The 16,554-nt window shown below is 40.4% G+C and overlaps 1 protein-coding gene across 11 annotated transcripts in view; it reads right to left on the minus strand.

Moving 5' to 3' along the window:
• The window catches only part of Zasp66 (PDZ_signaling and DUF4749 domain-containing protein Zasp66), an 18,859-nt gene extending 2,315 nt beyond the window's left edge, over nucleotides 1-16,544 (minus strand). The window contains exons 1-6 of one of the 11 annotated variants that reach the window (XM_076425535.1): nucleotides 15,942-16,429; nucleotides 13,401-13,624; nucleotides 12,597-12,756; nucleotides 3,007-3,162; nucleotides 2,809-2,859; nucleotides 1,961-2,049 (exon numbers count right to left, since the gene is read on the minus strand). In XM_076425535.1, coding sequence (XP_076281650.1) covers nucleotides 1,961-2,049; nucleotides 2,809-2,859; nucleotides 3,007-3,162; nucleotides 12,597-12,756; nucleotides 13,401-13,624; nucleotides 15,942-16,055 — 794 coding nt within the window. In that variant the 5' untranslated portion in view covers nucleotides 16,056-16,429. Of the gene's footprint in view, nucleotides 1-1,960; nucleotides 2,050-2,808; nucleotides 2,860-3,006; nucleotides 3,163-12,596; nucleotides 12,757-13,400; nucleotides 13,625-15,941 lie in introns of all 11 variants that reach the window. The other 10 variants (XM_076425527.1, XM_076425533.1, XM_076425529.1 and 7 more) reach the window with 10 other exon arrangements.
• Between the last annotated feature and the right edge of the window lie 10 nt (nucleotides 16,545-16,554).

The following is a 16,554-nucleotide window of genomic DNA, read 5'->3' on the forward strand; positions in this document are numbered from 1 at the left end:
ACAAATCGCACGTCAGTGTGATCCATTCGCTGTGGACGCGATCATCTTAAAAACCGAATCCCGTTGATCCCGGCAGCCTAGCGATCCAGATAACTGATCAATGATCCACGGCCGAGAAAAGTATCGATCCCGATCCCCATCGTTCCGTCCGGTTGCCGATCGTCAGTAATATTAGTGATCGAGCCATGCGTCGCACAGTTCGTAGCACGCGTTAATTTTGATTCAGTGCTCTAACTGTTCAGTAAATCTTTCAACAAATTATTCCACTGTTTAACTAGGATTTATCATTTCTACAGGTACTGACAATTTACATCCGATAGAAAGCGATTCGTGAAAACCGTGAATGTTATCAGTACAACTATTCTCACTAGAGAATTATTAAAGAAATGATTAAAGGTTGTTATTAAAGAAAGTATGAGAGCTTACAAAGATTAAAAAAGATTTACTTGAATTCGTCCTCTATGCCCTCACCCACGCAGAAAATGTTTATGTCACAAATGCCCCCCTCTGTACCGTGCAAATTTTGTTCATAACATTTTTCCATATTATTACAAATAACGGAGAGATTCAAGGTGGACATAGTTATTGCCCTACCCTGTTTACAAAACTTACACGGTACAAAGGGGGGCATATTGTGACAAACATTTTCTGCGTCCGTGGAGGCATAAAGGAGATTTCAAGGTCACTTTGATTTTGTAAAATGGAAACACCTGCTTCCTGTATCATGAATCGATAGACTCGAATTCGGAGTAACAATGTATTGACCTCCATATGTCCTAAATCTAATAGTTAACGAGATATGTATTATCGAAACAATTTTCTTTCTTCTTTGGACAATATCTCGTTAACTACTAGGTTTAGGACATATGAAGGTCAACACTTTTATACTCAGAATTTGATACTCTATTGATCTATGGTATAAAATATAGAACATTCCATTAAAAAAAATGAAGGTGACCTTCATATCTCTAAAAAAATTACACAAAAACAAAAATTTTTTGGTATTGTATGAGCCCCATTTTACCATACAACTTTGTCTTTTAAAAACAACAAAGATATTTGAGATAGCAACGTTAGGTGACTCACCCTGTATAAAATTGGGTTGGCAAGAAAGTAATTTCGGTATTTTAAAGTGAAATGGAGCCCAATTTTTTTATTCAAGCAATGAACTTTAATGAATAAGATGTTTTCCCTTTTGCACAACGATCTTGTGTCAAAAAGAATAAATAAGAAAATATTTTATTGATTAAAGTTCATCGCTTGAATACTGAAATTCGGTTTTTCTTGCCAACCTAATAGTATGCTTTGTATAGAAGTAGACAAAATCTTGATACATATATAGAGGCCCGTATTTTGTAAACAATTGCGAAACCAGAGAAACGATGACTGAGAAACTCGGTCTAATTTTGTGTGCACTACATCATTGTTTATTTTCCTCGAAATCCCTGCAGCATCAATCACAGAAAATGATCCATTTCAAAACTGTTAGAGAATATTCGAACGTATAAGTTAAAGTCTTTCTAACAATGTTGCTATAGTAAATGTTTAATTCAGTCGATGAGATACTTTTTGTCAGTGACATTGCCAGCTAGTAGTATTGTCCATCATTGGTCAGCCTCACGAATCCAACCGCAAACGTTAGAATAATTGTTGCAAAAGAATCTGAACAATAAGAAGCGTGTAACGCCTCGAAAGTTGAATTATTAACTATAATGATCGCTATATCGAGGCTTGTGCCACACTGTGATTCGTATCGTGCAACTGCTCGTTAGTGAGACGAATTGTCAGAGATTACTATACCGCATTTTAGAGTTAATTGTCTGATGAGTCGCAGCATTCAGCAAAAGGAAAACCCAGTTCATATTAATGACTAAATTAACTTGATTATTATTCTAATGCACGCTCCACGAATGATGCGCTCTCTCTATTAGAGATCGAGATGAGATCGTTCTGTACTTACGGTATGGCGGATGCTTGGCATTTAATGGTGTCAGCGATATTCTGTTCGGAGTAGAGGCCGATCGGTGAGTTGAATTGCTTGTGGACTACCTGCGAAAACAGATCGCTCGATTCAATGATCCAGACGGTGAATTTGTCTTTGGCATAAATTCATTACAACGCCGGAAGTGAATGCGACGGTTGCATTGTCGTACTTGATTCAGTAAGTCATACGTTTACCATTAGAAATGTGTAATGCAGTCGACAGTGTTCGAAATGAATGAGGCAAACTGTTTTATTCATTTTAGAAGTTTATACAATTATTTTCGGCTGGTTAATCTTTTACAAATCCTGTTCGACTCTTCATTTCTTTCGTCTATTCTATTTTATTTATTTTTCCATTTCAAGATTCTGCAAGCCACATTATTGTTGATTTTTTCAATGCTTTCGAGGTCTTTAAATTCGACTATCATTGTTTATTGAAATAAAAAAGTACTGGCTTTAGAAGAAATTCAAAAGAGTTTATTAAAAATCACCGATGGAGCCAGGAACCATTGCTGATGGAATAAAAAGTCAACACAAGGAAATCTTCAAATCTAACAATCTTTAAAATCGTGATTAACGCAAAAACGTTACCGAAAATTTCAGGAGAAATTGCAAACAAAAATAATACAGTATAAGGATGTAAATAGATAAAATCCAACGTTCAGCTCCCATTCGGGAACTGTTTTACGCGTAAAAGGTTAATCGTCGAGAGAAGCGTTATCGATCTGCAAAATTTTCAACGATGGTTTATTGTTAGAGCTTAGTGACTAGAGTTTGTCATTGGAAGCAGAAGCGAAAGCTGCTCTAGAATAAATTGGTCCAAACCTTTGGAACTTCGTTCGGTCCCAAGACACGCTGAAGTACCGATTCTGCCACCTAGTTGGACGTTCCATGGAAAAATATTGGTATTTACAAGTAACTTTAACTGTGTTTCACCGTGACGCTCTTTTCTCATAGATTTTGTTTCTTTTTATCTGACTCATTCTACTTTGTATAATTTTATTAGAACCGAGAGTCGCGTACCTTCTGCTTCATAGCAACCTCGGGATGAGCCGGTTCGTAATGGTGTGGTGCTGCCCTAATCATGGGGTTTGGATGGTGACGCAGGTAACATTCTCCCAGGGGAGCATCCTTCTTGACCTTTGCGCCTGGCAAGACCAGAGGAGTCGTGCGATATGGCTGAAAGGAAACGATTTTGGTTAATTGATACGTTGGCTGTTGGACCATGAAAAACGCCTGCAATAATCACAATAGTAGAAATCATTATTATTTTAACTATGCGTGTGTCCTCACTAGATACTTGTTGTATCTACTGTATTTTTATTTCTCCTTAATTAATTTTTGTCATGTGTTGTAGAATATATCTGTGAATATATTTTTCCTTTTTATTGAATGCTTTCTATACAGATAATAAAATGAAAATAAAATATATTCTCAAAAGCAGTCGATCATTAGGAGGTCTTGGTGCGTCAGTCGAATGGTTAATCATTTCTGAATGAAAGTAGTGAATATAAACAACGCATATAAGACAATGAAGGAGCGTAAACATCGTCCGCGAGTATCCCACGGCTTAATTAAGACATCGCCAGCCAGATTAGAATAATTAACAAACCACGCACGCCGAAATTATACCGAACGTTCTTGATCGGCTAGGTAGGCGTGCGGAATGCTCTGCCAGAATGGTGTCAATTACCGGCTAACGGAATCTAAAATAAACTTTAATAGAGGCCATAGTGATCGATGATGCCTCATTAATTCTCGACAACGTTGCGATAATGGAGGCCGGCCTGCATTTATGAATCCGACCGAAAATAAGCCAGTGATAAGTCGGACTATTATAATATCGGGGCTGGAGTTTTACACGTGCGATCCTTCCCGATCAAAGCAAACTTCTCCGAAAGCCATGTGCCAGGCAAGCTTGCAAAAGAAATAGAACAATTACTGTGGTCTTAGTTTTTGGAGGTAGAGACATGAAACCATGACTTCTTTGAAAGATATGTAACGATTAAACGGAAATCCGTTTTTGGGACACTTGACAGTGTTTTGAGAAGGGAGCTCACACGATTATTATTTGACTGCGAATTTGTATGCAACATAAAAATGTTCCACTATCATTCCAACATCATTGAATATCCTAGAATATTTTGGTTATTGACAATTTATCTACAGTATATTTGTACAAGACAATATACAGGATGAACCACGAATCGTGATCAGTAGAGAGTACTCTGTTATAGCATGGTTTTTTTGCAATTTTTTTGTTATGTCATGATACTTATCCAATTCGTCTTGAAAGCCTCTAACAGATAGACGTAAAAAAATTATAGGTGTTTAGTAAAAAATTGAAGGTGACCTTGAAAAGTCATGAAGAAAAAAGTCGAGGAAAAGTTTGCTATAATCACGTGAAAGCTCTCTCGAAACCATGCTATATCTGGTAAAAACATTTTCGATCGGACTGCTGATAACAGAATAATCTTTATTGATAACGATTCACGGTTCACCCTTTATATACAATTCAACTGACAAGGTTTTATTGGAAAGGAGGGATCCAGTTTCTTTTGTGGAGGGATTACAACTGTCCACTTATTTATTTATATGTAATCATAGGTCGCGGAAGTGCGCATTAGGTGGCCCACCATGTATTCGAGCGTCGTACCGTTTCGCGTAAATAACCGTTGTGGCGAAATGGCAGAAGCTGACGATAATTTTGGCGAGACCGTAACAACCGGAAGCGGCCGCGTCTCGCTCATGTATATCGCTGGATGGCCAGCGCAAAAACCGTCTAAAATTTCATCGGTTTGGCTCGCGAATCTCGCGCAAAGTACAATGAAGAAAATCGCCGTGGAACACGGCGTTCCGGTGCAAAGCGTTTGCCAAGCGTTCGAGTTCGGCCCATTATATCAGCTGCCGCGGAATTACGAAATTATTGGAACCGCGGGGCGGTCATGTGTATCTATTAAATTCGCCTAGCTGCTATTAAATTCCAAAAGACACGTGCACAGCGTTTCTCGCAGTCGTTTTGCAGAGAACACGACAAAAAGAATGAGAATGTCAAACTGGGACCGGCGTAAAAAGAACGCGAACGCCAGGATAAAGTTACCCGCGTATTTATAAGACATGCGAGAATAGAAGATCGAAGTTTCGTCCCAGGGGCCATTGATTTTATTTGTAGCGGTCTCTAGATCTCGATCCGAGAGGATTCAATCCGATGCAACCGATAGATTTTTCATGAAGAAATGATCGCGAGATCGCGTGACGATTCCATTATAAATGGGTCAGGAACATTATTTTCACAGGGTGAGCAACAGTGACTCTCTCTCGAAATAGACGAAGGCCCCAACCCGGCAAAAATAACGTGCACCCCGTCCGCCATGAAACCTGTTCCGTCGCGGTAAATGCTTGTCAATATTTCGTCAATCGGGGGCTATGTTTGACTGCCTGGCAGCCTCAAACGTTCCTTATAGTTAATTAATTGTAACAGGATCCATAGTTCATTTTATACTAGATGTACGGAGCACTGAAGTAACCATTTTGTAATACATTATAAAAATAGTTAGCTTCCAAAGAAATACATTCATGCAATTTACATTCCACAATCGTAAATCTAATCAGTCTAGTAATTAGACTGTGGAGTAATTTCATTGAGTGACAAAAACCAAAAGAATTTATTTATAACACCAGTTTCATATTTCACAATTGTTGAAATTGTGCGCATTCGATTTCATGGGGCGCATATGGTGATATGAAGTAATTTAAAGGAGGAAGCCAGGTAATCGCGTCACACTGTTACAGATATGTCCCCGAACTAAATCGAGTCGCGACGACAACAGCTGTTTCGTCGAGTGTTTACGGCTTGGCTCGAGACGAGGGTTACCGAAACTTGAACTCTAGATTTTCTAGAACTTTTCGCCAAGGTATCTGCGTGTACAAAAAGAACAAGATATGGCGTCATTCAAGAAAAACTGAACCGATGTACGTCGGTCTCTTCGGACCTCCGTCGACCGTTCTACAGTGAGCCAGTTCGGCACATACTGGATAAATTAAAATCGAGAACCTAAGCGAATAGGATAAAATAGTCGACGATCCCGTTGAAATAAATTTTAATAATAATAATTGTAAAACGCGAAATCTGGAAACGGCTATTTTAAAAGACAAAATACCTATATTCGCTTTAAAAAAACCGAAAAAATTGCAAAAAACTCGAGTTGATTTGGCTCGACATTGTCCCAATTTACGAGGTATCGTTTTTAACACTCGTCGAAAGAATTCGCCGTCGAATTCGTCGACTTGAACGACTCTGAGGGAGGAGGGTGTGGGTGTGTGTCGTTGTGTCGACCCTCTTCTGTTTGAGTAACCCAGATCTCGTTCACGAAAATAGAATAAGATACCGATGAACGGTTCGCCGGCGTGGTTACGTGCGTTTTATTGCATCGTGTTATTAGTCGGTCGGACCGGTGGCCCTTTTCTTTCGTCAAACGACGACCGGTCCCTCCGTTAGGTCGCGTTTCCCTTCTGCCAGCTGCGTTCAACCCCCCGTAACGTCATCCAAAGCAGATCGAGGTGAGAGAAAGAGAGAGAGACCTAGTCCCACATTCGGAGACGGTGTCAAGGTTGGCTCGCGGCATTATTCGGAATCAAGATCATCTCACGTTACGCTCGTTGTGGGGATGTTCGGACGTCTAATTCAGACTTGGAGAATTCGACGCGCTTTAGTCACCTGGCGAGAACGTTTACGATTTTTCGACGGTTCGCGATTTATGGCTGTCCTCTTGCACCTAGTGTCATTGTAGACGTCACCGGTCTCTTGTACAACAACGCAGAAATTGATTGTGGCCGTAAAGTTACGCTGTGACGCGTTAATATCAGATGTACTAGGTTTGCTTTTAAGAATTCGATAGAGCGTTATTTTCTTCAGGTTTAGATAGTTGGAACTAATCAGCAGACTGTGGATGTTTATATAAGTTCCAGGTTTTGTAGATGATTTTATGAACAATGCGAATTTTATTCATGACTAAGAAGTGAAATTGTGTAATCTTTTAAAACGGTAAAAAATGCAAGGGTGCCAATAGTTCACGTCCAATTTATTAAAATTCTTCTAAAAGGAAAGAAGATAAATGTCCTAACTTTTCCAACGCACCTCGCAAGATTCATGAGAGAACTTGGGGCTTGAATTGAGAATCTGCAAGAATTCCCAGTCTGATCATAACATCGCTCAAGTTCCATTGCGTAACTCGCCCTTGATCTTAGCAATGATCCACAACCCAACAATCCGCGAAACGCACCAGCAAGTGCACCTTCCATTATTAGAAGTCCCTGATCTTAACAATGATCTCCAAACTCACAAGACATGGCTCAATCGAAAATCCTATAACATCAATGAATCAGAACGATAATCAATGAATCACTAACGGTGATCTATTTTTCGCAGGAACAGTCACACTATCTGTCCACCCCTCCCCAGGGATCCGCGTCTCATCCTTCGAAAACAATCGTGGTGGGGTGGATAGCTGTTGTAACACCGATGGCAAGTACCTACGTCAGAAATCTCGGAAAACAAGCTAGAATGAAGAATTACACAACGGTGGACAAAGAGGTCACCAAAATAATTCTGAAGCTGCCTTGAAAACAAAGTTGTGGAAACTGAAAAAGAATAAACAAGCAAGCACACCCAACTGCGAACTTTGAAGCCAGAGGACGTGTGCAACTTGAACATATCTTTAAAATCTCACAAGCTCGAGAAACCTGAAGACAGATCGTTCTGAAGATGAACTGATCCATCTAAGCGATCAAGAAGCTCGGAAAGAAAAATCCTAGCTAAAGCGAATTTGTAGGGTTTTGCAGGAGGATATATGATCATTGTTCACTGTTCAATGGGTAGCAAATTTTCACAGCCCGTACTCAGAAGACACCTTCAACTTGAAGAGGTCTTCAAAATCTCACAAGCTCTACGAACCTGGAAACAGACTACGAAGACAAATCGCTCTGAAGGTAAATTGATCTATCTAAACGATGAGGAAACTCGGAAGGAAAAATCCCAACTAAAGCGAATATGTAGATATTTGAGACAGGCCTTGAAAAATTGGTTTGATAGGTGATCACTGATCAAAGAATAGTAAATTTTCGCGGCCCGTACCCAGAAGACACCTTCAACTCGAAGAGGTCTTCAAAATCTCACAAGCTCTACGAACCTGAAGACAAACCACGAAGACAGGTCGCCCTAAAGATAAATTGATCTATCTAAGCGGTGAAAAAACTTGGAAAGAAATTGATTTGAGAGATAATCACTGACAGGGTAGCAAATTTTCGCGACTCGTACCCAGTAGACGGCGGCCTCTTCTTCCTTGGGGTGATGGTCGATGGTCTGACGATAGACAGTAGTGTAGGCCGGCATCCTTTCGCTGAACGAAACTTGTGATCCTGTACTCCTGCGGACGTTGGTCCGAGAACCGAGACACCTTTTTCCTCCTAAGATCCCTCTCCTACGAATATTCTCTAACGCACTGGCTCGTTGCGCGGGCGGCACTAACTCTGGTCTTTTCCACGCGACTCCTCTCGCGCTCTCTTTCTTCTCCTCTCCCGTATTACCGACGTATCTCGATCACTCCTACGTTCTTCACCCTCTTGATCGTTCTAGACGATCGCTTTGCCTTCGCTCCCGAGACTCCCTGCCCCTCTTCTCGAGAACTATATCATATTTTGCTCCTTTAATTTTATTTGGCATTGATCAAACCCTTTTTTATTTGAATTTTAAATTAAATTTAGTTTATTCGAGTTTGTGCTCACAATGTGTTAATGATTGTACCTTAGGGGCTTCCCATCAGCGTAAATCAGTGTTGTACAGATTTTCTTTATTTTTTGAGACTTGTCAGTGCTATTCGACTCTTCACTATTCTCCCAAGTTCCTCACTGTTCAAAGAAAGCGTGTCTTGTTAGATCACAGCTCTTTGATCCTCCTGCAACAAACGATTCTTGTACCAAGAGTCAATTTAGATTTTCGTAGGGAATGTTGACTCTCCTTCTCACTATCATATCCCTCTCTCTCTCTCTCAGTGTTGTCTGAACACATTGGTGAAACTCCAGAAAACTATTTTGTAGTTTTAGAAAATCGTTTCAATGAAAAAGCGCTAGTTTAACACCTCGTCAACAGTGTTTCCCTTGGCACTGTCCACGGTAAAGCTCGCTGAAGTTATTGAATCGGCAGTGTAATTCCTGGTGGAGAGTATTACCCTTTGAAGAAGCTCAGGAGATTTATGTTGCGGGCTACTTGTTCCGCGATGAATGTAACGCTCGATCCAACAGTTGCTAGTTTAGTGCCTCGTGGAGAGTGTTTCCCTTGGCAGCAACCCTTCCCATGCTAAAGTCAAGGGCAATCGTTCGCATCAACGAAAAACCGTTTTCGCGAACTCTTCGATGACAGTACAGACTTTTGTCAAACGTTTTGCAACGTCGAAAACATTTGCTATCATCTGCAGAAAAAGACATTTACAATAAACTACACCTTCGTTCCATTTCTGAATTTTGCAATGTCTGCACATGAATTTTCAATAATCGAGCTGTACCAAAACGAAGCTTAACACTAAACCTACCATCACCGGTCAAATGACTGGATTCTGGTTTTTTATTTTAAAATTATTGAAATTATAATGAAGCTTTCACTGGAAGTGATTATAAACATTTTTGTATCCAAGCACATATATTAATAAAAATTACAGAAAATCTATATAAATTCTATGATGTGATTTTTATAAAGCAACATGCCAACCATTTTTAGAGCTCGGTAGGTTTAGTGTTAAAAATCATTTTTATATAAGAATTCTAAAGGAAGCTATATTAGATTATACTATTGGAGGCGAATTGGCGGTTCGCAATTAAAATTGATATTACTGTTGAAGTACACCTATTACAAAGTCCTTAGAAATGGATTATAGGCGTTACAAAATTATGAAGCGATCGTCGGTACATAATGTGTTACAAAACTGGTATAGTTGCCTTAGCAAAATTATTGCATTTAGTTAGACCTCGTGCGGTTCACATTATATTTGATTTGATTATATTTCCTACGGAAGCATCTTTACAACTTTAATAATCGTAAAATAAAAAATCTGGAATCGATAATTTTTGTGACGCGTTTCCGTGGTCAAGTCAAAAAGGAGCCTAGAGAGGCAGAACCAAGATCGAACGATCCAAAAGATCATTCTGAATCGCTCAGCATTGGATCGTAGCAGTGGTTTCGATGCAGAAGCGATATTTATAGCTTGCCGACTGGTTCTACGCGGACTTTCCGGCATCGTGGCAGGCCAACAAAAATATATTCGCACTTCGGATGTCCCGCGAACGCGAACCAACGCGACGCGTTTTCGTGTTCATTTTGCTCTTCGCGCAAGATTACGCCATTCATTTCTTGGTTGTTCGCTTGGTCAGGAGCCCGGACAATAGAATATATCACGTTCTGACCTGTTAAGTAGCTTCTTCGAGTCCCGGCGCTTGTAAAAGTCAAGAAAGCGAAACGATTTCGATACACTGCGACTCGTAAAACCTGCGATTCGATAGTCGATACTAATATCGGTGCGTTTTCATGCCAATTTCTCTCGTCGAAGTTTTGACAATCGGGATATTTAGTGTTGTTTCTTTGGCAAGCAGATGGATGAGCTGAAGAGATCTGTCTGTGATGCTTTAAACAATATTCTCTTGATTTTCTACACCGACCTTAGTGCAGAAATGTAGACGTGCAATCAAAGTTTCTCATCTTTGGATACCGTGTATAGATAAATAGATATGCGCAGTTTAAAAAAAGGCTGCCATACCATAGTTACAAATAGACTTTAATAAGAGGCTAAATATAATTAAGAGACTAAAAATAGTCTCGATTAAGATAGCTCTAATGTCAATTAAATTTATACCAAGGCGCCAAGGCAGCGAAAATCGTTTGAAGTCGTCCGAAATCGTTAAAGAGGACAGCTAAATGTAATTAAGAAATGCTAGGCATCTCAGTACCACTCGATCAAGGATCTCCATGGGCAAATGAACAGTACGTCAAGTTAATGGCGCAATGTCATTTCACGTAGTTAACGATCAACACCTGAGAAGAGCAACGCGTCCAACAAAAAGGACAGTGAAACGAGACAACCGTGCAAACGGATAGATTTACAACCGGACCGAAAGCTAGACACGGTCGAACAAATAGTTTCTGTCGCCTGAACGAACCCTGCAAACTTGTTATTTAACGACTGCACACGCGAAACCGCGATAACTGCAATGTAATGGCTCGTGTGGAGAGATCGTGCCATTTTCTCTGGGTTTTCTACGATTGTCTTTATTAACGTGTTTTCCTCAGAAATAAATAGATCGTGCAACTTTATGCAAGCTTCTATTTCAATGGAAATTACAAGCTTCAACCCCTTGCACTGTATGTAGTATTGAATTAGACTCGAGGTGAATAAACTGGTGAATCTTTGTGCGAAATAATAAAGATCATTCTTCCTGTGGATTCTTATGCAAAATAAAAATTGTCTGCATTCATTGCAACGTACAGGAGATACATACACATTTATTTATTTTTAAAATAATTTTAAAAAGTATACTTTCATTTCTTTATGTTAATATGCTTTAACTGTTTTGCGTTTGATCTACTCATTTTTTCTATTCTCTATTAATAATTATAGTAGATCGAGAATGTTTTGTCGACATCTTTGAATTTTGTTAATATTCTTACTGTTTCAATCTTAAGCTACTCGATTTTGTTGAAATTGTATGAAGTCTGCAATCTAATGATGAAGATACTAATTAAATCTTGATCGATTGAATGAGTTGGATATTGTACCGTATTGTGTTCTTTTAACGTCACTGTGCCTAGCAGAATGGAAAGGCAGCAAAAATTGAAAATTCCTTTGTGGAGAACGGGGAATGTGCATTTAAGAAAATCACGTGAATCCGACAGGAAACAAATAGAGGTTGGAAATTGCACGCTATTACGTGCGCCCGATTTTTCGCGACGCTCGACGTTGACGAGACGCTGTATTTACGGATCAACGAACTCCCCGGGAAGCCTAGGCGAACCAGGCCACGTTTACAAATTCGATTTCGGAAAGTAAATTCGCCGTCCGCTTCCTCGAGCCGGTCTGTTAATAGAATATATCTCTGTGCGTTCAAAAATTGCACCAACATCAGTCTCAAAAAGATGTGAAAAATAATAACTATGTAAATCGGGGTAATTCTGGCGCAACAATTAATTCACAAATAGCTGTTCGACATTATAAAAATTGTAAAAAAGGTTGTCCTCAGTAATCATTCACAAGGATGAAAATAATTGTGAAAATAGGGGTCGAAATCACTGCAGCTGGACAATTATTATCCATACCAAAAATACGTATTTTGTAATAAGAAATCTAGCAGTGCAAAAAAACAACATTTGTTTGGTACATTGAAGAACAGCATTAACTTATTGATGCTCTACGATTATATTTTTCGGTAGTTTTTAAAGTTTCTGTCCTCCAAAAAAAAAAGAAATAGTAGAACTACACAATCTAAGGAACAGCACGGACCCGAGGGTTTTTCTTTACTGTACTATCTCGTGATCAGGATTTTGGAAGACTTATTCGACTGTAACTTTGTACCTGCGATAAATTCACTCTCTCCTGTCGAACCTCGTCGAGATGATCATGGGGTAGAATCGAGAATGGTTCCGCTGGTGTCCCGGGTCGACTGTATTCGTCGAAGCAAGGCGGCGGAACCGGGCTTTTCGGCAATTCTCCTGGTACCTTTGGCGGTCTTGGTCTGCGACGGAACAGTAAAGCATCTTATTAACGAGATCATGTTCGAGAGACAAGTTCCGAAAATGCTTCGATGCCGCTCGACAACCACTTTTTCGATCGCGGACCACGTGCAATAATATGCATTGAGCGTGTTGCATCGCGAGCGCACGCACAGCCCGAAAATACAGCAGTGTTTCAAATTAAGTCACGCGTTAGAGGCGCACGAGCTATTAGGCTTGCTCTTAGCTGCAAGTTAGGCGAAATCGACGAGCGGAAGCCGATCAAAAATCAACAAGACCGCTTATGTTAACATCCTGAGTGGCTCCGAACGAAATTACTTCGGTCTGGCACGATTTAATAGTGACTAATAGACAGATATGAATGATTTTTTTGATCGAATACTTTTTATTACATTTCAATGTCTCTGTCAAAGATCGTCGTGACACCGGTAGAAGTGGTTGCCGAGCCTAAATGACTGTTAATGAGGCGCTGCGATTAATGCGATGAAGAAGTGTGTGAGAGAGAAAGAGGGACAGAGAAAGGCAGGGTTTTAGTATGAAGGATTAATAGTGTTGTCACAGAGAGCGGCAGTAGCGCGGCGGTTAGGCGACACGACAAACGGTGCGCATAATAGAAATGTATAAAGGTGGAGAATGGCTTTCTGACAGACTAGTGACCGCAGCCCTGTTGCCAATGCTCGGCTTGATAATCGGAGGTGACGTGGTAATGTTGATACGAGGTGCACTCGACGGCTCAGACCTTTCGACTACAAGCTTTATAGATTCAGAGGTTTGAAGGAGTTTCTGGGCGTCTACATGCCTCACGTCTCGCACGTCGTACTCGTCGATTTTCTTGATCACATCACCCCTCTGGAGCGCCTCGTTCTCCGACTGAAAGCAGAACAGAATTCCCTCCGTTAGAGCTCGCGATATCTCCTCGTTTAACGCTGGAACTATCAAACAAACCTCCTAATTCCTATCAACCTCCTCCCAGTTTCTATGATCTAATTTCTACTAACTCCACCCTGCTTTTGTATAGAGAACAAGCATCTACCTTTAAATATTCAAAGGAGTATACTCAAGGATGTTACTATATTTTAGACTAGTTAAAATTGTTAAACGAAGAAATACATTAGCTATTTTTTCAGTTACCTTGGAACGCGCTTATTTTCCATAAAGATACGCAATCTAGCGATAATACAGAAGCCGAGTCACTTAATAGTTCCCGCAAGGACTGTTCAGAAATTGTTAAGCAAATGACCAGCTAAGCCTTGGCTTTATACAATAATTGTCTACGGAATGACCTAGTAATCGAAAATGTATGTAATTTCATACTTCCAATTTGTAATCAATGAATTCACTCGAAAATTAAATCTCAGAATAAAATCGCGCGTTAACTTGTTTGGCTATTGCGTGCCAAATCTACTTCGTGCATTCGCGACTACAATGTGTGTATCCAAGATATTTTCACGGCAAGGTTACAAAAGATAGTAGGGCTACACGATCTAAAAAACAGAGTTTTTCTTAGCTCAAGACTTTACTGTATCAAACAGACTACATTCTAATAAGTGTTTGAAACACACGAGAAATCGAGTAACGCCGCGGACTATTTTATTCGAACCCGCACAAACCGAAAACAAACGGTTAAAGGGGGATTAGAAAAAGGCGAGGACTGATAGATGCGGTAATGCACGATTATGCGTTAACGATCAACAGCTTTTGGCCCGGTTCCAAACGTGTTTATGGCCTCTCCTTTCTGTCTTCGGCGATCGTGCCAGAAAGAATTCAGCCGAGACGATCGTGAAGATGCACGAGATTAGGGCGCACGTGACAGGTGGATGCGAGAGACATATTAAACAGGGAACGATTCTGACGCCTGTAATTTAATCGCTATCAGAACGCTGCCGAACGAATCAATTGCTAACTGCATTGCGTTGTTCGAGCGATTTCTCCGCCTAATTTTGATTCTTTTGGTAATGTTACGATTGTGCAATAGTTGTTTAGTTTTATATTTGTGATGAGTATTGGCAATTGCCTCTGTAAACATGTTCTCTAAACAGTTTATCTATCGGTGGATGCTTAGGTAAATGTCTCTTTAGAAAATGTTTCTTAACAATTTATGTGGATACTTGAAAGTGAGTTTATTCCTTCAAAAATCAGGGACTAACAGTCCAATAATTTATCTCGAGTAGTTCAGACCGTTATTCAAGAGAAACTAGAAGAGCGTCTACATATAACATCATAATTGGAAAGCATAGACTTCCGGTGATCAAACTGTTACTTATTGTTCGCCAATAATTCAGCTTTCTGTCATAGTATAGATCCATTCAAATAATTTCGAACCTCCCTGCGTCCCTGAGAACGCTGCCATCTCGCAGTGTGATATTTTAGCAATCTAGCACAGCAAAATTATTGCCTCGATGGATATATTCATAGTCTGCGGTTTTATTGGTTCGTCTACTAATAAAAGTCATAATGACGTGTCTCCCAAAAATTATTTGATCTTGCAAGGTTTCGATCCCTGTAAAACTTTAATTTTTCACTAATTATAAACTTTCTCTTGTTAGGTTTGAATTCTTGATTCTAAAATACATTAAGAATACACAAGCCCACGCAGAATTTTTATTTGAGTTTGAACCAATTGATGGTTCCTCTAATAATCTTAATTAACCGTAATAAGTAACATGTAGCGTATTGAGCTCTATTTCGTACTATAACTAGACATTTAACACATTATAACAATTTATACAGTGTCCATACCCTCTGCAATCTCGTAGTTTGTATGTATCATGAATAGTATTTATGCCAGTCAAAATATTAGCCCAGACCATAATCAGAATTCGATGTTGTCGTGCTAGATGGACAAAATACCACACGGTGCATGCCTATCGAAAATGTTTAAACTGCATAAGTCTCTAAATCGTGTCCCTCGCAATTCTAGATCGCCGAATCGCATCAACGATCTCGTAGAACCATGATTAACGATCGAGGGTATTTAACGCGTCGAATGTTGTGCCACAGACAGGAGGTGGTCCTCGTTAGAAAATAATCCGGATCCCCTGGTGTTTGGTTCGCGGTACATCCAATAATAACTGTACGCGTGCGGACATCACTGGAGTTCATCGCCGCGATCTATATCGATTAAAAATCGCGGGAGGAGGAAAATGGGACCACTAGAGTATAAGAAAATTGCGTGGGAGGAACTCACGCGGGTGACGACGATCGGCGTGCCCAAATCAGCGCCTCCGGCGATACGTATTCCCCACGGTTTGCCGGTGTTGGCTCTTTTAAGTTTCACGATCAACGTTTGCTTCCTCGTCATGCTCTTACTCGTTGTCTGTCACGACGACGCAATCGCGCGTTCGTGCACAGATCGTCGAAGTGTGAGACCTAGAGCCTGGGAGAACCGGTATAACGAAGACACCCAATCAAAACTGTAGAACGAAACGCGAATTGACGATCGAGCGACAGAAGGAACCGAGAGATCTTGGACGGCACAATAGATCTTCAGGCTTAGAACGCGACAACACGAATATCGAACGGTGCGTGATCGAAAGCCGCAGAGCTCGGCTTCTACTACTACGGCTCTCCTTACTGGCAAACGAGAACTACTGGGCTGCGCTCTGCCACTTGATTTTGACAGGCTTTGCTTCAGCGAGCTTAGTTACCCAACTAACCGGCCCGCCGCTTCTGCTATTCTGGCCCCATTTCGAATTGGCATACCGTGTGTGTATTGTTCTGGCCCGACCTGCACTCATTTCGCTGGCATCCCCCCGGCCTCCCCGAAGCAGCTTTACTGTCGTTTAAACTATGGGACCAAA

The sequence above is a fragment of the Lasioglossum baleicum genome, chromosome 6 (assembly GCF_051020765.1).
Source record: "Lasioglossum baleicum chromosome 6, iyLasBale1, whole genome shotgun sequence".
Classification (NCBI taxonomy): Eukaryota; Metazoa; Arthropoda; class Insecta; order Hymenoptera; family Halictidae; genus Lasioglossum; species Lasioglossum baleicum.